At 43.8% G+C, this 21000-nt stretch overlaps 1 protein-coding gene across 4 annotated transcripts in view; it reads right to left on the bottom strand.

Moving 5' to 3' along the window:
• Positions 1–1700: 1700 nt before the first annotated feature.
• MYBL1 (MYB proto-oncogene like 1) overlaps positions 1701–21000 on the bottom strand; it is a 687544-nt gene continuing 668244 nt past the window's right edge. For 3 of the 4 annotated variants that reach the window (XM_085605511.1, XM_085605512.1, XM_085605515.1), the window contains one exon: positions 1701–4594. In XM_085605511.1, coding sequence (XP_085461637.1) covers positions 4469–4594 — 126 coding nt within the window. In that variant the 3' untranslated portion in view covers positions 1701–4468. The remainder of the gene's footprint in view (positions 4595–21000) is intronic. The other variant, XM_085605513.1, reaches the window with a different exon arrangement.

The following is a 21000-nucleotide window of genomic DNA, read 5'->3' as shown; positions in this document are numbered from 1 at the left end:
GTAATCTATGCGCAGCCAGGGAAAGATGGGAGGCAGACTTACCGTCCCCACCAGTAACTGACGGCTAGCACCAACATCAATGGGAGGGGTCACAGTAGAGTGGGCAGTACCATTGAGACACTTGTAAGAAACATTTTGACCACCTGTACTGTTTTATCGGGCCCGTAGACTGTAATACGCTGCCGGCCTCCTTGGCTTCATACTGATTGATTACTTTAAGCGTTATTCCTAACCAAAGAGCAGCAGAAATAGCTGGATGCTTAACCAGTTTTAGCCACAAGGTGTTAAAATAGGACAAGGATGGAAAAATAGAAAACTGCCTAGAATAATACATTTTTTATTTGTCCTTAAATCTATATTTAATATAGATTAAGGACGAACAAAACATTTATTATTCTAGACAGCTTTCTATTTTTTCTCTATTATTGTTGGAAAGATAGCAGAAATGGCAATAGGACAGACCGATTAAAAAGATGCACTGCAACAGGAAAAGAAAATAGACTCTTACACTGTAAAAGTAAGTCTGTTTTTTTCTATTGCAGAAAGCGAGGAGGAAAACAGAAGGACAAAGGAGGAGTGGAACGCCAGTCAATCTTCAGAACCGGGCTTGAGAGATACGAGCACCTTGTTTGTTGAATCTGTGGGCGTGAGGAGCAATGTATTTTCAGAAGCTGAACGGTAGGTTGGTAATTCCTTTTAAACTACTGTTGACATTATAGTGCTCTGCCCTATCTTGTATTGGGTCCTGCTGCCATGAAAATCTTTACTGGGCCCAAAATCACTCTAGAAACTAAGCCCAAAGCTGTTTGGTTACAGAGAGAAGTTTTTAAAGTAGGCAAATGCAGAGAGCCAGCATGAAGGAAGGAAAGAGAAATGCAAATAAGTAATGAACAAAGGAAAGTTAAAAGAAAACAGGATAGAACATAGGTACAACAAAATAACTGAAGGAAGAAAAGAAAGGATAAAAAGAAAGGAGAACAAAGGAAATTAAAAATTAAGTTTGGAAAGAAGGGTAGCAAGAAGAAAAGAAGGAAGTGGTAAAAACAGAACAGATAAAATAAGGAAAGCAGAAAAATAGAAATAAATAATGCAAAGAGAATTAAAAACAGATGAAAGGGTGATGGAAGGAAATAAGAGAAAGGAAGATTAATGAATGGAAGGATAATAAAAAGAGGGATGGGGAGAAGGAAGGACAGGAGGATGGTAAGAAGAAAGCAAGGGACAAAAGAGAATGACAAGAAATATGGGAAGGAGTAAAGATGGAAAATAGGGAAGAAAATTAAACAGGAACATAATGAAGGAAAGAAAGCTAGAGCTAGAAAGAAGCACAAATGAAAAGAATTATCAGATGGAAAGAAGGAATGAATGTAGAATGGAAAAGAAGGTAAGATACAAAAATAGATAATAGAAAAGACAAGGACAGAAAAGTGGAAAAATGAAAAAAGTAAAAAGATGTAAATGTGCCATTTTTCGGCTCATGAATATTTGTAAAATATAAGATGTGGCCCTCATACTGAAAAGTTTGGAGACCTCTGTTCTACAACAATAAAACCATAGTTTGAATTCTTGTATAAACAGGGGAGCAGTCATGGAGTACCCTTGATGATAAATGTACGGTAAAAACATGTTTGTGCTGTGTTACACCCTTGCATTCTTTAGTGTACTGAACTACTTTCAATAAATAAATAAGCCAAGACATTGAAGGAATATTTTATTCCCTTGATGCATTTTGAGATGAGAGCATGCCATATTATTTTTGAGAAATGCAGTATAAATTAGTTTGATTTAGAGTACAATACCACAAACTAATGTTCAAAATTGTAAACAAAGCTGGGCTTAGCGTGGTTTCACACAAGGCATCAACATTGCAAACATTTAAAGCAAGCTTGTGTTTGGTATTTAACATCTGCAGCTAAGATGGTGATGCTGTTAAATTAGGTTCTCTTCCACTAGAGAATAATAAAACTTAACATACTCATTGTACATGTATATCATATACACTTAACAAAATAGTGTTCTAGGAATCTGATGCCCAGTTTGATGCGCATTTGGCTGCTACATGAACAATATGTATCGTATTACATCTTAAAAGTTAAATACAATTTGAAGGTGCATAGACACATACTTGCGTAAATGCACACACCCACACAAACATATACACAAATAAAAACTTTACAAAGATCTTTAAACTGGCGTTATAAAGTTTATAACTGTTGCACAAAAGCAACTAAAAGATAAGCATTTAACAAGGGGGATCAACCCATACAAAGTCATAGTTTGGCAACAAAGTTTCTTTTTAACAGTTCTGGTCTTAAAGGGAAACTACGGTTACAAGCATGATACACAACCTAATGCAATCACAACGCTTTTCTATACAAGCATGTTTCAAATTCATTTTCAGCTTGTAGTATGTACTGTTTAAGACATGTATAACAAAATAGGCAAAAAGTATACAATTCCAATTGATAGTATGTTACAAAAAAAGAGTGAGTTTTTCAAAAAAGAGTGACCAATCATTTGGTTTAGATATGGAAAATCTTGTGCATGCACAAGTGAGCTTCTGTACAAAGTGTTTGTTCTTTTGAGCCATACCAACTGGTTCAATATAGTAAAGGTTGATCCCATTTCGTTAATGTAAGAACTTGCCATCATTCGATTTTTAGCTATTCTCACACAGTGCATAAGATACTCATGCCTTCCATCTCGTCATAGCAGCAAGCCGATCCTGCTGCCTTCTAAGCAGCACTTCTCGGGGTGGAGAGGAAGAGTACCAGGTGTATAAATAAGAGCCTACAGTATAGAATTCTAGCTACCACTCAGTACAAAGATGACAAACTCCATTATACTCTGCAGCTACTACAGAAAACACTTCCTTTAAAAGCAAAACCAAGACATTCCTTCAAAAATAAATCAAGTGCAATTTCTAAAAATAGGCAACAGAAGCCACTGTTGGAACCTGTTGAAGGGCAATCAATGGCTTAAGAAGACAAAAGGTTTTAGCAGGCATAATAATACACCTTGACCTACAAATATATACTATATAATACCAAACTATAAGTTCAGATGACTTTTTTAGCGCAAAAATGTGGTGAACAGTTTTCAGGTTCAATAAAAACATTTCTAGGCATTGGCTGTAACTCATATACAGTGCATGTGCATTTAAAAAGTATAAGTTAAAGACATACTTGTAATAAATTAGTTTTTTTTAATATAATTTAGCAATGTGGTGCTTATTACGCACAGTATACATACATGATTGGGGAGTACAGTGCAATTTATGTCCCTGCAAAATATACATTTCCTATGTCTGAGATTACAGACAATAAAGATTATCTTCACCATTTTGCGACTATTATGCAAAGATTTGTTTGGTAGACAAGCAATGGGAGGAAAAAGTTAAGGAATATTGGTCACTAACATTTCAAACAGGTAACAACCATGGCTTCTGGACACCACAATAGAAAGACACAAGCGCATCCATAGAAATATATGTACTTTTGTATAAATATCTACATTAAAGCTAAAAAAAATAAATTAAAAACACACATCAAATGTACAAAGTTGCTATACTCTTATAAACTGTACAATACATTCAAACTTGTTGGCAGTCTTTCATAGCTTTAATTAGGACACATCACTAAAATAAAAAATGCAATGTAAGCTTTTAATCACTACACCACTTGTACCATTCTTCAATAAATATATATTAACACTGTAGTCACTGTATTTTCTTTCGCAGAATTCAATAAACAAAAAAGTAGTGCAACTTTCAACTCTTCCTTTCCTTTCAACTGTGTTTCTCTATAGGATATATTGCCACAAAGGCATATGAGCACATAAGCAAAAACACAACTGGGCAATTATAAAAGGTTCTTATAAATATGTTACATAGTTTTCAAAATGAGTATATGTTCTTAACTGGCTAGAGAAAAAAGTATCAGAAAAATAGATCTTAAAGATTTATTTTTCAATGTACCTCGGTTTCTATGTCAATCAGACCAATTTAAGTTTGGCAGCGGTCAAAAGACAGCGCGAAGTTTGTTAACATTAACCCCTAGAAGATGATTTCCATATTTGCTTTTGTAATAGGTCTTGAAACTTGGTTATTAAAAGACATCACCTATTGCTTCTATTTAAAATTGTTACCTGCGACTTTCATTTGTCGGTCGAAGAATGTATTAATTTGTTACTAATGGATTACAGCAAGGTCATTTTGCCTTTGTCCTTCATTGATGGTGTCATGCAGAGAATGAAGTACAAATGATGTTCTTACATGCTTTGTGCCGAGGCTGTTTTGACCTGAAGTATTCAGGACTGTAAGGCATGAATAAAACTTTAAGTCAATCCAGAAGATTTGAGAATTATGAAATTACTTATGGCAGGCTATCTGTGTATATGAAAACTCCTGCAGAAAAAACTTTTGCCCAAAGTTTAGTGCAGAGTACGTCTGTAAAAATATAGAGGAGGGTTAGAGGACGAGGGTCCTTGAAGTGCTGCTGCCTGTGTAGGTGCTCAGGTATTTTCTTGCTTGTTCAGTCATGATCAGTTGATCTTCTGTCTTTCCATAAACCACTGTTTCCCACTCGCCGTTTGACTGAAATAAAAAGATCAAGTTTATTAACGTTGTCAATATGTTTCATTGAAATAAACCATATTTTGGGTCACACATTTTGATCTCAAGCTGTACTTTTTACCCTGTTTGAAGACAGTCCCGAGTTGAATTCTCAAATACGCACTGTCCATCAATTATTCACACTCTACTTCACTTAGTATTTTTGAAGATCCTGGGTAATGTAAAGAACTCCTAGCATGCATTGTGGCAGCCTACTATATTCTGCAAAAACACACAAACATGAATAAAGCCTTCTAGTACAAAGCTAAACATAATAAAGTAGTGCACAGCATAATGTGTCATATATACTTGTGACACACCTAGTCTCCGATTAGGAAGAAACTGTGTCAGAAATGAACTGTAATAAATTATTACAGTGGATTTCTGAAGTCACAATGCCTGCTGCCAGAGCCAGCAGGAGGGGTTAGTCAGGTCAGGTCAGGTTAAGGACCGTTCTTAACGCAGCTGTTAAAAGAATAAAAGAACATGAAACTTACCTTCGGTAACAATGTATCTGGTAGAGACATATAAAAGTTGTACCCCTGCTCGTCGATAGGTGTGTCGGTCGGCCCTGCGTCCGTCGTCGTAGGCGCCAGGACGACATTGCAGGACCTATATGGACACCACTCATGAGCACTGACGTCAGTTCTTAACACGTCTTTCAATGCCAGAATCGCAGAGTCATGAAAGACACTGGCCACTGGTGTGTCAAAACTAGGGTCCTTTAGGGGAGTCTCTAAAAATCAGTTTGCAGAGCGGGGACAATAGGTTGAGCGGTAAGGAATAAACTACTATTATATCTCTACCAGATACATTGTTACCGAAGGTAAGCAACTTGTTCATCTAATAGAGACTATTAGTTGTAGATTCCTTACCTTATAATTAGGGCTCCCAGTTTTATGTTATTTTTGACATTTCCATCTGTATTTGTCCATATTTATTTTTTGTTAATTTTATCTGTATTTATCAATATTTATTTTGGGTTTTGCGAAACAAATGAGCCGAAACTGGTATATTTCCACATATATTTAACTGATAAATATGCACTTATGCTTGAATGCCTGCCAAGTTTCAGTGATATACACACCCACAGAAGATAAATCAATGCACTTATATGAAAATATGCAAGTTTGAGTATCAACCTTGTGCATATCTCTTTACTAAAACTCCCTTTTTTTTATTTTTTAAACACTTACCTATCAATCCACACAGCTATTGGCCTGGCAGTCATGGTAGAGAGTATTTAAAATCACTCAAAAAGAAACCCAATTAAAAACGGAAAACAGGGAGCCTTACTCATAATAGATACCCCAGCAATACCATCCCCGGAGGAGGGCCTGCGAACCAAGTTCACACTAACAAGTCCTGGAGGACTGAATGGGAAAATTACCCGTCGCTTCAGACTTGGCTGTCCAGGCAGTAGTGTCTGGTAAACATGTGCAGGGATGCCCAGGTCGCTGCCTGACAGCAGTGGTTGCCGCTGTAGCTCTAGTGCAGTGAGCACGCAACCCCACAGGAGGATCCTTCTTCGCCAATGCATAGCATAGCATCTTTTAATGAAGAGGACAATGCAGAGGACAACCCACTGAGAGATGGTCCGTTTTAGTACAGGTCGACCTTTTTTGGTGCCCATATAGAGTTGCTCATCCACCCGGAAGCCTTTGGCACAATTAAGATAAAACGACAACACACGTTTTGGGTCCAGGCGGTGGATTCTCTTCTCCTACTTGGAGGGATGCGGAGGTGGGTAAAAGGTGGGCAGAGTGATGGATTGTTCCACATGAAAGGGCGTGACCACTTTAGGAAGGAACAAAGCTTTCGTTCGAAGCACCACTTTATCAAGATGGACAGACAGATAAGAAGGACTGGAAGATAGAGACAGAAGATCGCTAACTCCATGAGCAGAGGTGATGGCAATAAGGAAAGCAGTTTTGACAGTCAGCATCCTGAGAGGATAATTATGAAGAGGCTCGAAGGGAGCACACGTAAGAAAGGTAGAAACAAAATTTAAATTTAATTGGGGCATTATGAGAGGAGATGGAGGAAACAAGTGAGTAAGGCCCTTAAAGAACCTACTAACAATGGGAAATTTGAATAAAGAAGGCTGATGTGGCAATCGTAGAAAGGCAGAGATAGCTGCAAGATAACCTTTAAGGTTGTCCAAAGCAGATCCCTGCTGGGCCAAAGAAAGTATGTACAAGAGAACCTCTGACAGAGGTGGCAGAAAGGGGATCAACAGCCTTTGCTGCGCACCAAGCCACAAATAGGTTCCATTTAAAGGAGTATACCGATTTAGGGGAGGGACGCCTGGCTGCCAAAATAACATCACAGACTTCGGGTGGAAGGTTGAAAGCTGTTTACTGCCGCTGCTCAATCTCCATGCAAGGAGTTGGAGACTGGACAGGTTCGGGTGAAGAACAGTCCCCTGCTGCTGCAACAGAAGATCCTCCTAAGAGGCAGTCTGATTGGAGGATCGATGGTCATGCTCAGATCAGAATACCAGACTCTTCATACCCAATCCTGGGCCATAAGAATTACTTGAGCCTGGTCGTACTTTATCTACTTGAGCATTCTGGGCAGAAGGGGTATAGGCGTAGAGTAGGCTGAAGCTCCACTCGCATTGAAAAGCGTCGCCAAGTGAGCGCCGCCTTGGAAACTCCAACATACAATACTGCTGACATTGCGCGTTCTCTTCGGCGGCAAGCAGATCTAACCAAGGTTCTCCCCACCGCTGAAAGAGACCTTAGCGCCACATCCGGATGGATACGCCATTCGTGATCGGCCAGGCACTGACGGCTGAGTTCGTCCGCTCTGGCATTCAGAGAACACACCAGATGTTGAACCACCAGGGTTATGCCCTGATGTTTCCACCATGTCCAGAGGCGGAGAGCCTCCTGGCAAAGGCTCCACGACACCACCCCGCCCTGTTTGTTGGAGTACCACATGGCAGTGGTGTTGTCCATGAACACCTGAACCACTTTCTCTTTGAGAGAGGGAAGGAATGCTTTAAGTGCCAGTCTGATCGCAGGTAGCTCCAAAAGGTCCATAGGGAGACGCCTCTGATCTCCGCCTCTCCCAGGTGGCCACCACATCTCAGGAGTGACGCATCTATCACCACCATTAGATCTGATTGGGGAAGGGAGAGGGATCTGTCTCTGACCCAATCTTGCTCGTTAGCCAATACTGCAGCTGTTGCGCAGTTCCCTCCAAGATCTGGACTTAGTCGGAAAGATTCCCCTTATGCTGCGCCCACTGGAACTTCAGGTCCCACTGCAGAACCCACATATGCAATCTGGAATGATCCACCAGTAGGATGCAGGAGGCCATGAGGCCTAGCAGCCTCAGAGTCATTCTCACCGAAATCCGGGATATAGACTGAAACATCAGTATCATAGACTGAATATCCCTCACTGCTTGGGAGGATAGGCCCAAAACTGCACTGTGTCCAGAACCGCCTCTATGACAGGGAGCATCCAAGAGGGAATCAGGTGTGACTTCGGCACGTTGATAGTGAACCCCAGCGAGTGCAGGAGGTCTGCCGTAGTCTGGAGGTGGGAGACGACAGCCTGGGGCGAGCCAGCCTTCAACAGCGAGTTGTCAAGATAGGGGAAGACTGGTACCCTGCTCTGCTCAGATAAGCTGCCACCACCACCACCACCACCATCACCTTTTTAACACCTGAGGGGCACTGGTAAGGCCAAAGGGGAGCACGGTAAACTGAAAGTGCTCGTGGCCCACCGTGAATCATAGATAACGTCTGTGGGCAGGCAGGACGGGGATATGGAAATAAGCATCCTGCAAGTCCAACTCTACCATCCAGTCTCCTGGGTCGAGGGCAGAAAGGACCTGGGCCAAGATGAGCATTTTGAACTTCTTCTGGAGGAAGTAGCTGAGGGCCCAGAGATCTAGGATACTATGCGGGCCATTGTCCTTTTTGGGTACCAGAAAGTAGTGGGAGTAACAACCTCGTCCTACTTTTGACACAGGGACCCTCTCTATGGCCAAGAGAACCAGAACTTCTGAACGGAGAAGCGCCAAATGATACCCTGACACACGGTCGTATGAGGGAAGAATGGAGGGAGGAGAAGTCTCGAAGGGGAGGGAGTAGACCCTTCGAACTATCTGCAGAACCCACCTGTCAGAAGTGATGGACTGCCAGCGAAGGAGGTGATGGAGAATCCTGCCTCCGACTGGCCAATGATGGGCCTGAAATTTCGGACTAGGAGGGATTTGAAGCACTGGCAGGGGGGAAATGGTGGACTGGTCCGCCCGCAGGCTCCCTGACCCACCAGGACGCTGGGTCACATGTCCGCGGCCACGTAGAGGCTGGACAGCTTGCATGACTCAGTGGCTAGGCTGGACAGGATGTGGTTGGGCGCCTCTTACATAGCCACAAAACGCAGACTGAGGGGGAGGATGGTAGCCACGACGCTCAAGGATCTGGCCGTAGCCCGAGAATCCTCAACCAGAAGTAGCGTCTAAGAGCTACCGAAGTGGCAATCATTCTGCCCAGTGAGTCGGTGGTGTCCAGTTCACAATGGATGGTGAATTTGGCTGCGTCCGTCCGCAACTGCCTGAGAGAGAACGGCCTAGGCCTCGCCTGGGCACTGAGGCAGCACCTGCGCAACCTTATCCCAGATAGTATGATAGTACCGGCCCAAGATGCAAGCGGTATTCACTGACCGCAATGCCAAGCTGGAGGAAGAAAACATACTCTTCCCAAGATGATCCAGCTTCTTGGATTCTTATCAGAGGGAGCAGAAGAGAATGCACCTTGTGTCAGGAGCGCTGTAGCGCCCAGAGCGTGGTGGTTGCGGTGGGCGATTGTGGGCTTGGACCAGGTGCCCAGAAAGACATCAGTGAGGGCTTCATTGAATGGCAAAAGGGGATCAGAAGAGGAAGCCGAAGGGTGAAGCACCTATTTCAGGAGGTTAGTCCTGACTGCCAATGAAGCGAGCTCGAGGCTGAGGACCTTGGCTGCCATCCTCACCACCACACCGTAGGAAGCTCCCTCCTCCATAACCACGGTAGGGGGACAAAACAAGCCAGTGTCAGACCACTGGCCTCACCCAGGTCCATCGGCCACTCTGGTTCTTCAAGCAGGCCAATTAAAGGGCCCACCTGTCCCTCCCATTCCTCTTCACCAAATTGAATGTCTGGGATGAACACAGAGACAAAAGTCCCTTCCGGCGTCAGAACTGACGTCGGTCCGGCACCATGTCCACTTCGGTGATGAGGATGGTGTCGGCGCTGACCGGAAGCATGTCAGGATCGACATCCAGGAAGGTCGAGTGAGATCAAGCAACGTTGATCCGGATCAGATAAATGATCCTCCGGAGTTGGGGCTGAAGCCGCTGGCGTCGAAGGCCTAGGTCCCCAACCGACTCCATGGGGCCTGAAGGCGCACCAGTGGAGTCGGGCTGCCCAAAAATGAGGTACAAGGCCTCCTAAAACTTTTTGATTTTGGCAGGAGGTGCTCCGGCTACTAGAAAAGTGGGGAGGCGCGGAGTTGTATCAGAAGGCGGCACCGGTGACAGAGCTTTTGAGGGACGACGCTCGGAGTCCCACGCCATGTCAGTCAACAGACGGGAGAAGAAGCACGCCTGTGCTTTGTTCGACTTCTTCATGTGATTGCCTACCTTACCCGACCTCCCCGCCGACTTGGAGTGCGATGAAGAGTGTGAGCTCTGCGACTGTCCTCAAGACCTTCCCCTCGAATGAGAACAGGAGTGGCGCAGAGCCTCCAAAGCCTTCGGGTTCATGGCCCGGCACTTGGAGCACGACTTTGGGTCATGGTCACGCTCCAGACACCAAGGGCACATGAGATGCAGATCAGTTACAGACATCTGGTGGCAGGAGCCGTAGGACTTGAAGCCGGTCCTACGCTGGGACTTCCTTGACGCACCGGGAGTTCTAAGACTCGACAAAGAAGTTGAGGGGTAGCTCTCTCCGGATCTGCACTTAGGCTGGTGCGGAAAAATAAAGTACGGACATCAGCGCGCCTGGTGGCGTCTACATAGGTTCCGCAATGTCATCCTGGCACCCATGACGGACCAGAGCCGACCGAAGCCACCTACCAACGTGCCAGGGTACTACTAATGAAAAATCTTTGGATCCAGACTAATGCCTGGGGGAAATTCTAAGGTAATGAATCAACAACTAATAGTCTCTATCAGATACCATACACAGCTTTTCTGTTAGGTTAAAAGGACGTTATAGTCTGGAAATAAAATTAAGAAATCCCTAGAAATTCACACAAAAAAACAAAGGTTACAGGGACGTTATAGTTAGGCTCAGATTTCACTCGTACAAAACCAGTGAAATTCAGTAGTTACAATTACCTGAGCTAACTATAACTTCCGCCCCCACAATGCACTGCTTAGTACCTCACATATTGTACAACAGGAGAGGGTAGTAGTGGAGAAAAAAAGGTTGCACCACATACAATATACAATTTAGTGGGCGTATGGTACAAATAAACTAAGTATATAGTATCTGTATGAGTAATTGTGCCACTAAGGGTAATATCACACCCTACTACCTTAGATGTGAGTGCACATCGGACCGAAGCCCTTGTGTCAAATATTTTCTGATATAAATCTGTCCAACAGAGAGTATCATGAAGCAAGTTGGTTTATTCCAAATAAAATGCAATTTGATATTTCCTGAAAGACCTTTTTCACCAGTTAAGATATACAGACAAGAGACGCGCGAGCGAGCGAAACAAGATGGCCGCCGCGTAAAGAGCTCCGGCGCTTTTTCGCCCGTTTTTCGATCTACAACGACGATTCCTGTCAGTTTTGCGGCGCAAATGAGGTCGCTTAACTTGTAGGGTCCATACCAGTGCAGTGCTGTGGTTTTCTTGGGGATTTGGATGGTGTTGGAGGCGTTTCTTGGTATCCAGCCTCTGCTTCCAGCTCTGCCTTCAGGTATTCCCAGCTTTGTCTGTCAGGGTGCGGAGCAATCCTTCAGGAAAGGGCCTGGCTTGGGCCTAGCCACTCCCATAGCCCATTATAGCTGCTGCACCAGCTCTACTAAGGATTTTCTCACTGCTGCAGTATTTTTTCTTTCTTTTTCTTGCTCTTTTGCTGTTATTTTTGCAATTCCTTTATTTTATTTTATTTTTTATTATTATTATTCTGCTTTTGATATTATTACAACATGGATAATAAAAATATTCATCCTAAAAGGAAGCAGCAGGTTTCACCTCCGCCAATTAAATCAAAGGCGGTAGAGTCAGCAGAACCTTCATTATCCTTAATTTTAGAGGAAATTCAGGCGCTCCGTGTCAACACAGATTCTATTGCCTCAGAGATTAAAAATGTTCGAAAGGAGATGGCGAGTCTGTCAATTAAAATCTCTGATAATGCAATTAAAATACAAGATAATAAGGCTAAGCTTGAGACTTTCACTCCTCTTGTAGCAAAAATATCACCTTTGGCTACCCGACTTCTCGAGATGGAATATCGTAATTGACAATACAACTTACACATTTTTAATTTACCAGAGGATGTGGAAGGTGGTAACTGTAGATCGTATTTGGAAAATCTGATTCCTGGCCTTCTACAAATTAAATTTCCAGAAAAATTTGAGATTGACAAGGCCCATAGAATTCCTTCACATCGCAATCCTCAACATACCAAACCTCGTCAAATAATTTTCAAAGTCCTCAGGCATCATCATTTGGTTTTGATTCGAAAGGCAGCACGAGAGATTCCTTCCTTGATGGTCAATGGGAATAACATTTTTATTCATCAAGACTTTGCTAAGGAAACAGTTTCCATTCGCAAGGAATTTACTGCTCTTCGCCCTCAACTGCGAAGTCTTGGGTTCAAATATGGTCTTTTTGACCCTTCAACAATGCGTATCTGGAAGGACAATCTTTCTAAATCTTTTCAGCGTCCTGATGACTTGCGTCAGTTTTTGGATCAGCGTTCACAGTATTCCATGGATACTCATGACTCTAATACTTGATTATAGCTAATTTACGTATTTTCTGACAGGATAATGGTTTATTACTACATTGGGCTCCAACGGCTCGGTCATGCTTGTAAAGCGTATGTGCGTTTCAACCTTGATATTTTTGTACCCTGTTTGTCGTTCTCTCCTTCTTTTAATTTTTTCCTGTCCTTTTACTAGTTCTGGAGCTACTATTTTCTCTTTTTATTGTTCTTTTTCTTTTCTTTATTTCCTCTTCTTGATTTGTTTATTCTTTCACTCTTCATTATGGCTAATATTCACAATATTAAAGTTGTTTCGCTAAATGTTAAAGGTTTACGTCATCCAGTTAAGCGTACAACATTTTTAGATTATTTAGGTAGTTGTAAGGCAGATATTTGTTTTGTTCAAGAGACTCATATAGATGATAACATCTTAAATTATATGAAGAAGAAATGGGTAGATACTATTGTTTCATCACCTGCTATTGGAAAAAAAAAAATGGTGTGGCTATTTTCGTTGCAAAAAAATTACATTGCCAAGTCTTAAGTAAAATTTCGGATGCGGAAGGCAGATATATTATTGCTAAAATTAAAATTCATGATTCAGTCATATTTTTACTCAATGTTTATGTTCCTACTGCAGATGACCCTCTTTGTTGGTCTAATATTACCACTGAGGTTCTAAAGTTGGGTAAAGTTCCTTTAATTGTTGGAGGTGACTTTAATGTTATTGCTGACCCATTATTGGATAGAATATCTAGTACTAAATTTCGCCCTCCTAAGGTTTTTCATGCTTTTAAATCATTTATTCATACCACCAAGTTAGTTGACATTTGGCGGTTGCATTTTCCTACAGAAAAATGTTTTACATTTTTCTCTAAACCACATAATTCGCATTCTAGAATTGATTACTTCTTAATCTCCACGCAACTAGTCCAATCTGCAAAGACTCCTAAGATTGGTAATATTGACATCTCAGATCATGCCTTGATTTCTTTTGTTCTGAATTTAACTTCAACTTTTACAAACCAAACTAGATGGCGTATGAATACTGGAATTGTTCTTAATGAACATAATAAGCCCAAACTCTTAAATGCCATTCAAGATTATTTTTTACTCAACCCTGAAGGATCCACTTTTATGATCAATAGATGGGACGCCTTTAAAGCTTACATTAGGGGTGTAACTATTTCTATTATGGCCTACGGAAATAAAACATTCAATGCACATATTAGAAGTTTGGAAAAGCAAATTGCGAAATTTGAAAGGCTTTTTATTTCGTCAAATGATCCCCAATTCAAAGTCAAACTACAAAAACTTCGATATGAATTTAACTCAATCCTTAGTACAAGAGCTGGCATCCAAATTTCTAATTCTAAGGCCAAATTCCGTTTTAATGCCAACAGATCTGGGAAACTTTTAGCTAATTATGTACGTATAAAAAAAGATAGAACGCAAATTACCTCAATTCATGGCCCTAATGGTAAAATTGCAATATCTCATAATGATATTGTTAAGGAATTTTTGGATTTTTACTCTACTTTATATAATAAGCCTGATATTCATGATCCCTCCTTACTGGACTCTTTTTTAAATACATGTGATTTGCCCAAAATTTCACAATCGGATAGGCTTGGGCTAGATTTACCCATTACTGCAGATGAAATTTTAACTGCCATTAAATCCATTTAAAAAAATAAATCCCCTGGCCCAGATGGTATCCCAGCTGAGTTTTATAAAGAGTTCCAGTCCCAACTTTTGCCTTATTTATTTCAACTTTTTGTTTTTTTTGGTTCTTCAGGAACGATCTCCGGTTCTTTTACTGATGCTTTAATTATTGTACTTCCCAAACCAGATAAAGACCCCACTCTTGTTTTAAATTATCGCCCTATTTCTTTAATTAATCAAGACTGTAAATTGTTTGCTAAAATACTTGCCTCTAGATTGTCCCCTGTATTAGATTCTATTATACATCTTATACATCTTGATCAATCCGGTTTTATGAAGAATAGATATTCTACAAATAACACAAGAACCTTATTACAAGTTATTGAAGAGAGTTCCACTTTAATTTCCCCCGCAGGAATTCTGGCTTTGGATGCAGAGAAAGCTTTCGATAAAATCCATTGGCAATTTTTATTTCAAACCTTATTATCATTTAATTTTGGTACTTCGTTTATTCGTATGATTTCTGCTCTGTATTATGCCCCTACTGCTCGTTTATTTATCAATGGCCAAGTGTCTAGTCAGTTTTCTGTTTTTAGAGGTACAAGACAAGGATGTCCCCCTCTCTCCACTTTTATTTTTAATTGGAATTGAACCTTTCCTTACTCATATAAGAAAATGTGTTAATATTAAAGGTATTAAGATTAAGGATGTTTATATCAAAACCTTAGCTTATGCTGATGATGTGCTGTTATTTATTAGCGATCCTATATCCTCAATGCCTTCCTTATTAGAAATTATTGCAAAATACTCCATGGTTTCTGGTTATAAACCTAACATTAATAAAACTGAATTTTTCCCCTTAAACATCTTCTGTACTCCTGATATGCTACCCATGACCGATATTATTTGGCAAAAAGATAAATTAAAATATCTTGAGCTTTTATTTTCATCCTCCATAAAAGCAACATTAACATTAAATAGTAACTTTATTCTGAATTATATCACAGATAAAACGTCTAAATGGTCTTCACTTCACCTCTCTTGGTGGGGTAGTATGGACTCCATTAAAATTACGATTGCTCCTAAAAAAATGTATACACTTGCTATGATTCCTATTCAATTTCCATTACAATTCTATAAAGATATTGATAGACTTCTCTCCAAATTTCTCTGGAACAATAAATCAATTCGTATTGGTTATAAAAAATTAAAAATACCCAAGTGCAATGCTGGATTTGGATTGCCTGACTTTTTTCTCTATCACAAAGCATTTATACTGAAACAACGTTTCATATGGTTTACTCCTTCCTCTTTAAATAATCATCCTACTTGGCTTCATATAGAGCAGTCTCTTGTGGATCCTTTTCCATTGACCACCTTGCTAACAATGTCTAACAGGTCACAATATTTGCAAAAATCGGTTATTATCAAATCCACTAAACTCATTTTTAATGACCTGGATTCAAATTTTGTATCCCCTATGGTCCTTACTGAAGATTTGTCATTATGGCATAGTAATGTTATTAAACTGAATAGAAATGTTAAGTTCTGGAATTCTTGGATTGAAGCTGGTATCTTTTATCTTAAAGATATTTATTTCGACAATGTTTGTATTTCTTTTGAAGCTTTGCAAATGAAATTTAGTTTACCTCAATCTGATTTTATTAAATTTGAGTCTTTATGTAATTCAATTTTAGATTCCTTCCCTCATGGTATTCCGTTTAATGTTAAAGCAGATTTAGCAATATATATTCGAACTATCTCTACGTCATCCCATACTGTTTCTATTTTATATAAAAAACTATCTAATTCTATAGAAAACAATTTAAATATAATTTCAACATTTTTGAATGCTGAGCTTTCACTTTCTTTGTCCAACGATATTTGGAAGATTATTTGGCTTAATAGTATTTCAGGCTGGCTGCCTGTTTCGCTTTACCAAACCAATTCTTATATTTTATTCAATTGTTTATTGACTCCAGTACGCTTATTTCGTGCTAAACTGCTGCAAGATGACATTTGTTGGCATTGTAAATTACTTTTTTTTTTTTTTTAAGTTTCAAAAACCTTTATTGACAAAAATGAGAAACACAAGGCATCAGCCCGCCATACACTGAACAAAAGGCTGGAGTCGCAAGACTGGTGGGGCCCCCATGAGCGATAACACAGCCATTCAGCCGACATCCCGGAGGACCGGCGGCGTCTTGAATACCCAGCACCTGACTAATGCGCAATCTCGAGCCCGCCTATGTGCTGCAGCTCGCTACATCTAGCATACATAATAGTCTGCGTATGATCCTGAAAATCGTTGACTGTCAGCTTGTACCGGCGAGCCCAACCATACTATCGGGAATACCAAACCTAACCCTCACCCCCTACCCTCCCTCCCACCCCACGCACGCACATCATCTTGTCTGGTCATACGTCTTTGCCTAAGTATGTCCGCTGCCACGGCAGCTCCCATCACCCAGGCGCCGCACTCCACCACTGTCAAATCGCCTGCCTCACTACCCCGCTCTATCACTCTCACGGGACTCCCACGTCCAGGACCCAACGGGGCAAACTGTAGGCCCTCCCGCAGATCCCCCAGGCAATCGACCACTCCCACACACGATACCGCACCCCACAACCACACCATCACCCTGATAACGCATCAGAATCTGGTGCGCACTCTGCCTGAGAACGCGCCTCAAGGACCTCCCCCCGCGAGTCGCCACCAACAGTCGGCGCTGAAGCCTCAGCATTGAGATACGTTCTGTATAACCCCCAGAAATTCTTAGGGCGACTCTTCGGCGGCAGCAACTCACTATATATCTCAGCCTGTGTGCTGCAGTACAGCATATCTCTAGCCCACCGTTTCTTGGTGGGAAGGGGTCCTCTCATCCAACAAATTGCGACAACCCGTCTAGCAATAAGCAACGCCATGTCCACTAAGCGTCGCTGAGCCACCGGAAGAGGCCGTGAGTACCCCAGCAGCGCCAAAGCTGGGTTGGGGGCGATCTCAGCGCCCCAAATCCGGCTCAACTCGGTAAAGACCTCCGTCCAGAACTTAGCAGTTCCCGGGCAGAGCCAAGCCATGTGAAGAAAGTCCGCCACCAGAAAACGGCAGCGCTCACACTCCGCCGACGGCCTGAGCCCATACCTATGCAGCCGTTCCGGGGTGTAGTACACCCTCTGCAAAAACTTAAAGTGCACCAAGCTGTGCCGGCCGTTGAGCGATATCGTCTTGGGTATTAACACAACAGTATCTCCACATCTCGTCCGTGAGCTCTAATTGTAGGTCCTCTTGCCAGGCTACCCGCGCCACTACGTACTGACGCGCAGATTGCCGTTCTCCTATTCTTTTAAGACTCGATATCAATTTTGACGGCGCTATCCTTTTGATAACATAGGTGAGTTCCGGAACCTCCGGGGGCTCCACCATGCCCGGGCTCAGCGCAACCGATAGCGCCCGCCGGACCCTATGGAACTGGAAACGCTGCAGAAGCGTGGGGGTGGAATGAGCCAGCCCAAGCTGGTCCCACGTCTTGGCAACCCCACCCGCAAATAGATCCTCCATCCGCTCAACGCCCAGCGCATGTAATGCCTGGGTCACTCCCCTCTCCCTCAGCGGCGGGAGCCAAATCGCCCATTCCACCGGTAGTAGAGGTGAGTACAAAAATGTACAGCCGTGTGCCCTCCGCAACTCCTGCCATGCATGTGCCGTGGCTTTGAGGGAGTCCAGACGCCCAACCGAGCGGTTCGCAGGCTGGAGGGCGACCGCAGGCAATGTGAGCGGGTCCGCGAACAGACGTTCCAGAATGAGATGGGGGACATCCGCACTGGCATGTATCCACGTGTGGAGGTGCGCCGCCTGTGCGATATTATAATATTTTTCCATGTCCGGAGCCCCCAGCCCCCCTCTGTCATACGGAAGAGTTAACACCTTCCACTGTACTCTAGGCTGTTTGCCCCCCCAGGCCAATTTGATCAGGGTTTGAGTCAGCTGCTTAAAAAAGGCCTTAGGCAGTACGATGGGGATGTTGGCAAAGAGGAACAAGAATCTCGGTAAAATGACCATTTTCATGATCGCTATTTTACCCAGCAGGGATAGCGGGAGTCGATTCCACGACTCGACATCGTCTACCAATTTGGCGGAGGCCACTCCATAGTTTTCTCTGAGGAGTACCTCAGGGTCTCTATGTAGCTGAATCCCTAGGTACCTGACCGAGTCCGTCGTCCATTGCAGTGGATATTCCATCGGGAACTGGGTCGTTACCGGCGTCAGCGGGAACGCCAGCGACTTGTTCCAATTCACTCTAAGGCCGGACAGCTCTCCGAATCTAACCACTTCACGTAGGATTGACGAGAGGTTCTCCTCCGGGTCACGGACATAAAGCAGCGTATCATCTGCGTATGTGGAAATACCAATTTGGTAAGTAGGGAAATGAATGCCCTCGTACCGGTGGTACTCCCTGATAGCGCACGCCAATGGTTCTGCCACCAGGGCATAAAGGAGGGGGGAGAGAGGGCAGCCTTGCCTCGTCCCCCTGCCGATCCCAAAGGCCTCTGTTACCCGATCCCCCATGCGAAGCCTGGCTGTGGGCTGGTGATATAGTGCTCCCAGCATCTGCAGGAAGGGCTCACCCAATCCGATCTTGCGTAACACACGCACCATAAAGGGCCACTCCACCGAGTCGAAGGCCTTTTCCATATCTAAGAAAATGGCTAAGGCCTTGGTGTCCGGACGCACATGTTGCATAGTCCCCAGGACCGTACGGATGTTATATGTAAGGTTCCTGGCTGGTATGAATCCCGCCTGTTCCGGCGCAACAAGTTTCGGGGCCAGCAGCGCCAAACGCGTGGCCAGCACCTTGGCGTATAGCTTCGCGTCCACATTGAGGAGCGAGAGCGGCCGGTATGAGCCACACACATTATGGGGCCTACCTGGTTTCAGAATGGGAACTAGAAGCGCCTCGCGCATAGTGTCCGGCATGTAGCCTTCCTGGCATATGTCATCGAATAAGGTGATCAGATGGGGGACGAGCTGATCCTTAAAGGCTTTATAAAATGCCACCGTCAGCCCATCAGCTCCAGGGGCGCTGCCAGCCTTCATTCCCTCCAGGGCTTCCAAAATCTCGTCCTGCTGATAGGGGAGCGACAGGAACTCCCTCTGTGAGTCAGATAAGAAGGGCATTTTGATGTAACTGAGGTAATCCTCTATTTCCTCCTCCATCTGAGTAGACCTGGCCGCGTAAAGCCTCGCGTAGTAGCTCTGAAATTCGGTGTTGATCGCCTCCACCTCAGTGACCACTGTACCAGCCACAGTTATCAACTCGTCAATGACCAGGGGTTTCCTGCTATTTCTCAGTATCCTAGCCAGCAGCGATCCTGGTCGCTCGCTCTCCCCATATGTACGGGCCGTAGCGTACTTGCCCATATGCTGCACCTCCCTGTCCGCCTCCTCATGATATTCCGAGACTAACGCTTGAATCTGAGCCTCCACCGCAGTGTTGACAGACAACTGTTGTCTCTCTTCCAGCTGCACCAGCTGGGTCTCTATCATCTTAAGTCTCCTCCGTATAGATTTGAGTACACCGGAATGCTTAGCCATGGCCATGCCTCGGATGTATGCTTTAAACGAGTCCCAGATCGTGTGAAAACATTGAACCGAGCCCAAATTGGTGGCAAAGAAGGTCTCTATGTCTTCCGTCAGTTCACCCCGGAACACCTCATCTAATAGCGAATACGGCGGAAATCTCCAAGTAAATGGTGGGATACGTTGAACCGAGGTGTCTAGTATGAGGAGCAGCGGGGAGTGATCCGAAAGCGTACGCGGGAGGACCGCACAGCTCTTGACCAACGCGAATAACGACTGCGACGTTAGCCAATAATCAATTCTGGTGTGGACATCGTGGTAAGCAGAGTAGTGCGTGTACCCCCCTTTACCCGGGTGCCCTTGTCTCCAGACGTCCACCAAGTCTAGCTTGGTGAGCTCCGCCTGCATGAGTAAAGCCGCCGCCGCCGGACAACGCGTCGGACCGGAGGAGCGATCCAAAGCAGGGTCAAACGTGAAGTTAAAATCACCCCCCACACCATGCGGGCGTGAATGTAGCGTCGACAGCTGCCAGCCAATGACGCATAGAACTCAGGGTTGTCGTAGTTGGGACCGTACACGTTGACAACTATTAGGTCATGACCTTTCCCAACGCACCGGGTGATCAAATAACGCCCGTCCGAGCCAGCCTCCAGAACCGTCAACGTCAACTTGGAATGAGGATTCACCCAGGTTACCACCCCTCTGGAGTGCGAGGTGAAGCCGGCCGCCACGCTGGTTCCCGCCAAGCCCCTCGCCTTTAGTATATGGCTCGCTAGGGGGAGGTGCGTCTCCTGCAGAAGCGCTAGATCTATATGATGTCTATGCAAATAATTCAGCACATTTCTCAATTTACGGAAATCATTCAATCCCCTCACATTCCATGTCAGCGCCCGCAGGGAAGCATTGTCATTATCACAGGTCAGTTCCCTAGGGTCCCCCATTGTGGACACCCAGCGTAGCAGCAATTATGTCCCAATCGATCCAGTGAAAAGCGCCACTCATCAACAATGACCAGACATTTCCATCCAAACACAAAACAAAAAAGCAAACAGCCTGCTACTCCACAGCACGTGCGATCCCCACGTCCCCAACTCCTACCCGCCCCCCCACCCACAGCCGACCTACCCCAACCTGGCCAGACAGTTCCCCTAATCTCCCTCCCCCCCCCTAATAAGACAAACACTCCCCACAAACATCCCACT

The sequence above is a fragment of the Triturus cristatus genome, chromosome 5_1 (genome assembly GCF_964204655.1).
Source record: "Triturus cristatus chromosome 5_1, aTriCri1.1, whole genome shotgun sequence".
In the NCBI taxonomy this organism is placed as follows: domain Eukaryota; kingdom Metazoa; phylum Chordata; class Amphibia; order Caudata; family Salamandridae; genus Triturus; species Triturus cristatus.
Note: the sequence above shows the minus strand (reverse complement) of the source record. Positions and strands in the feature narration are given on the sequence as shown.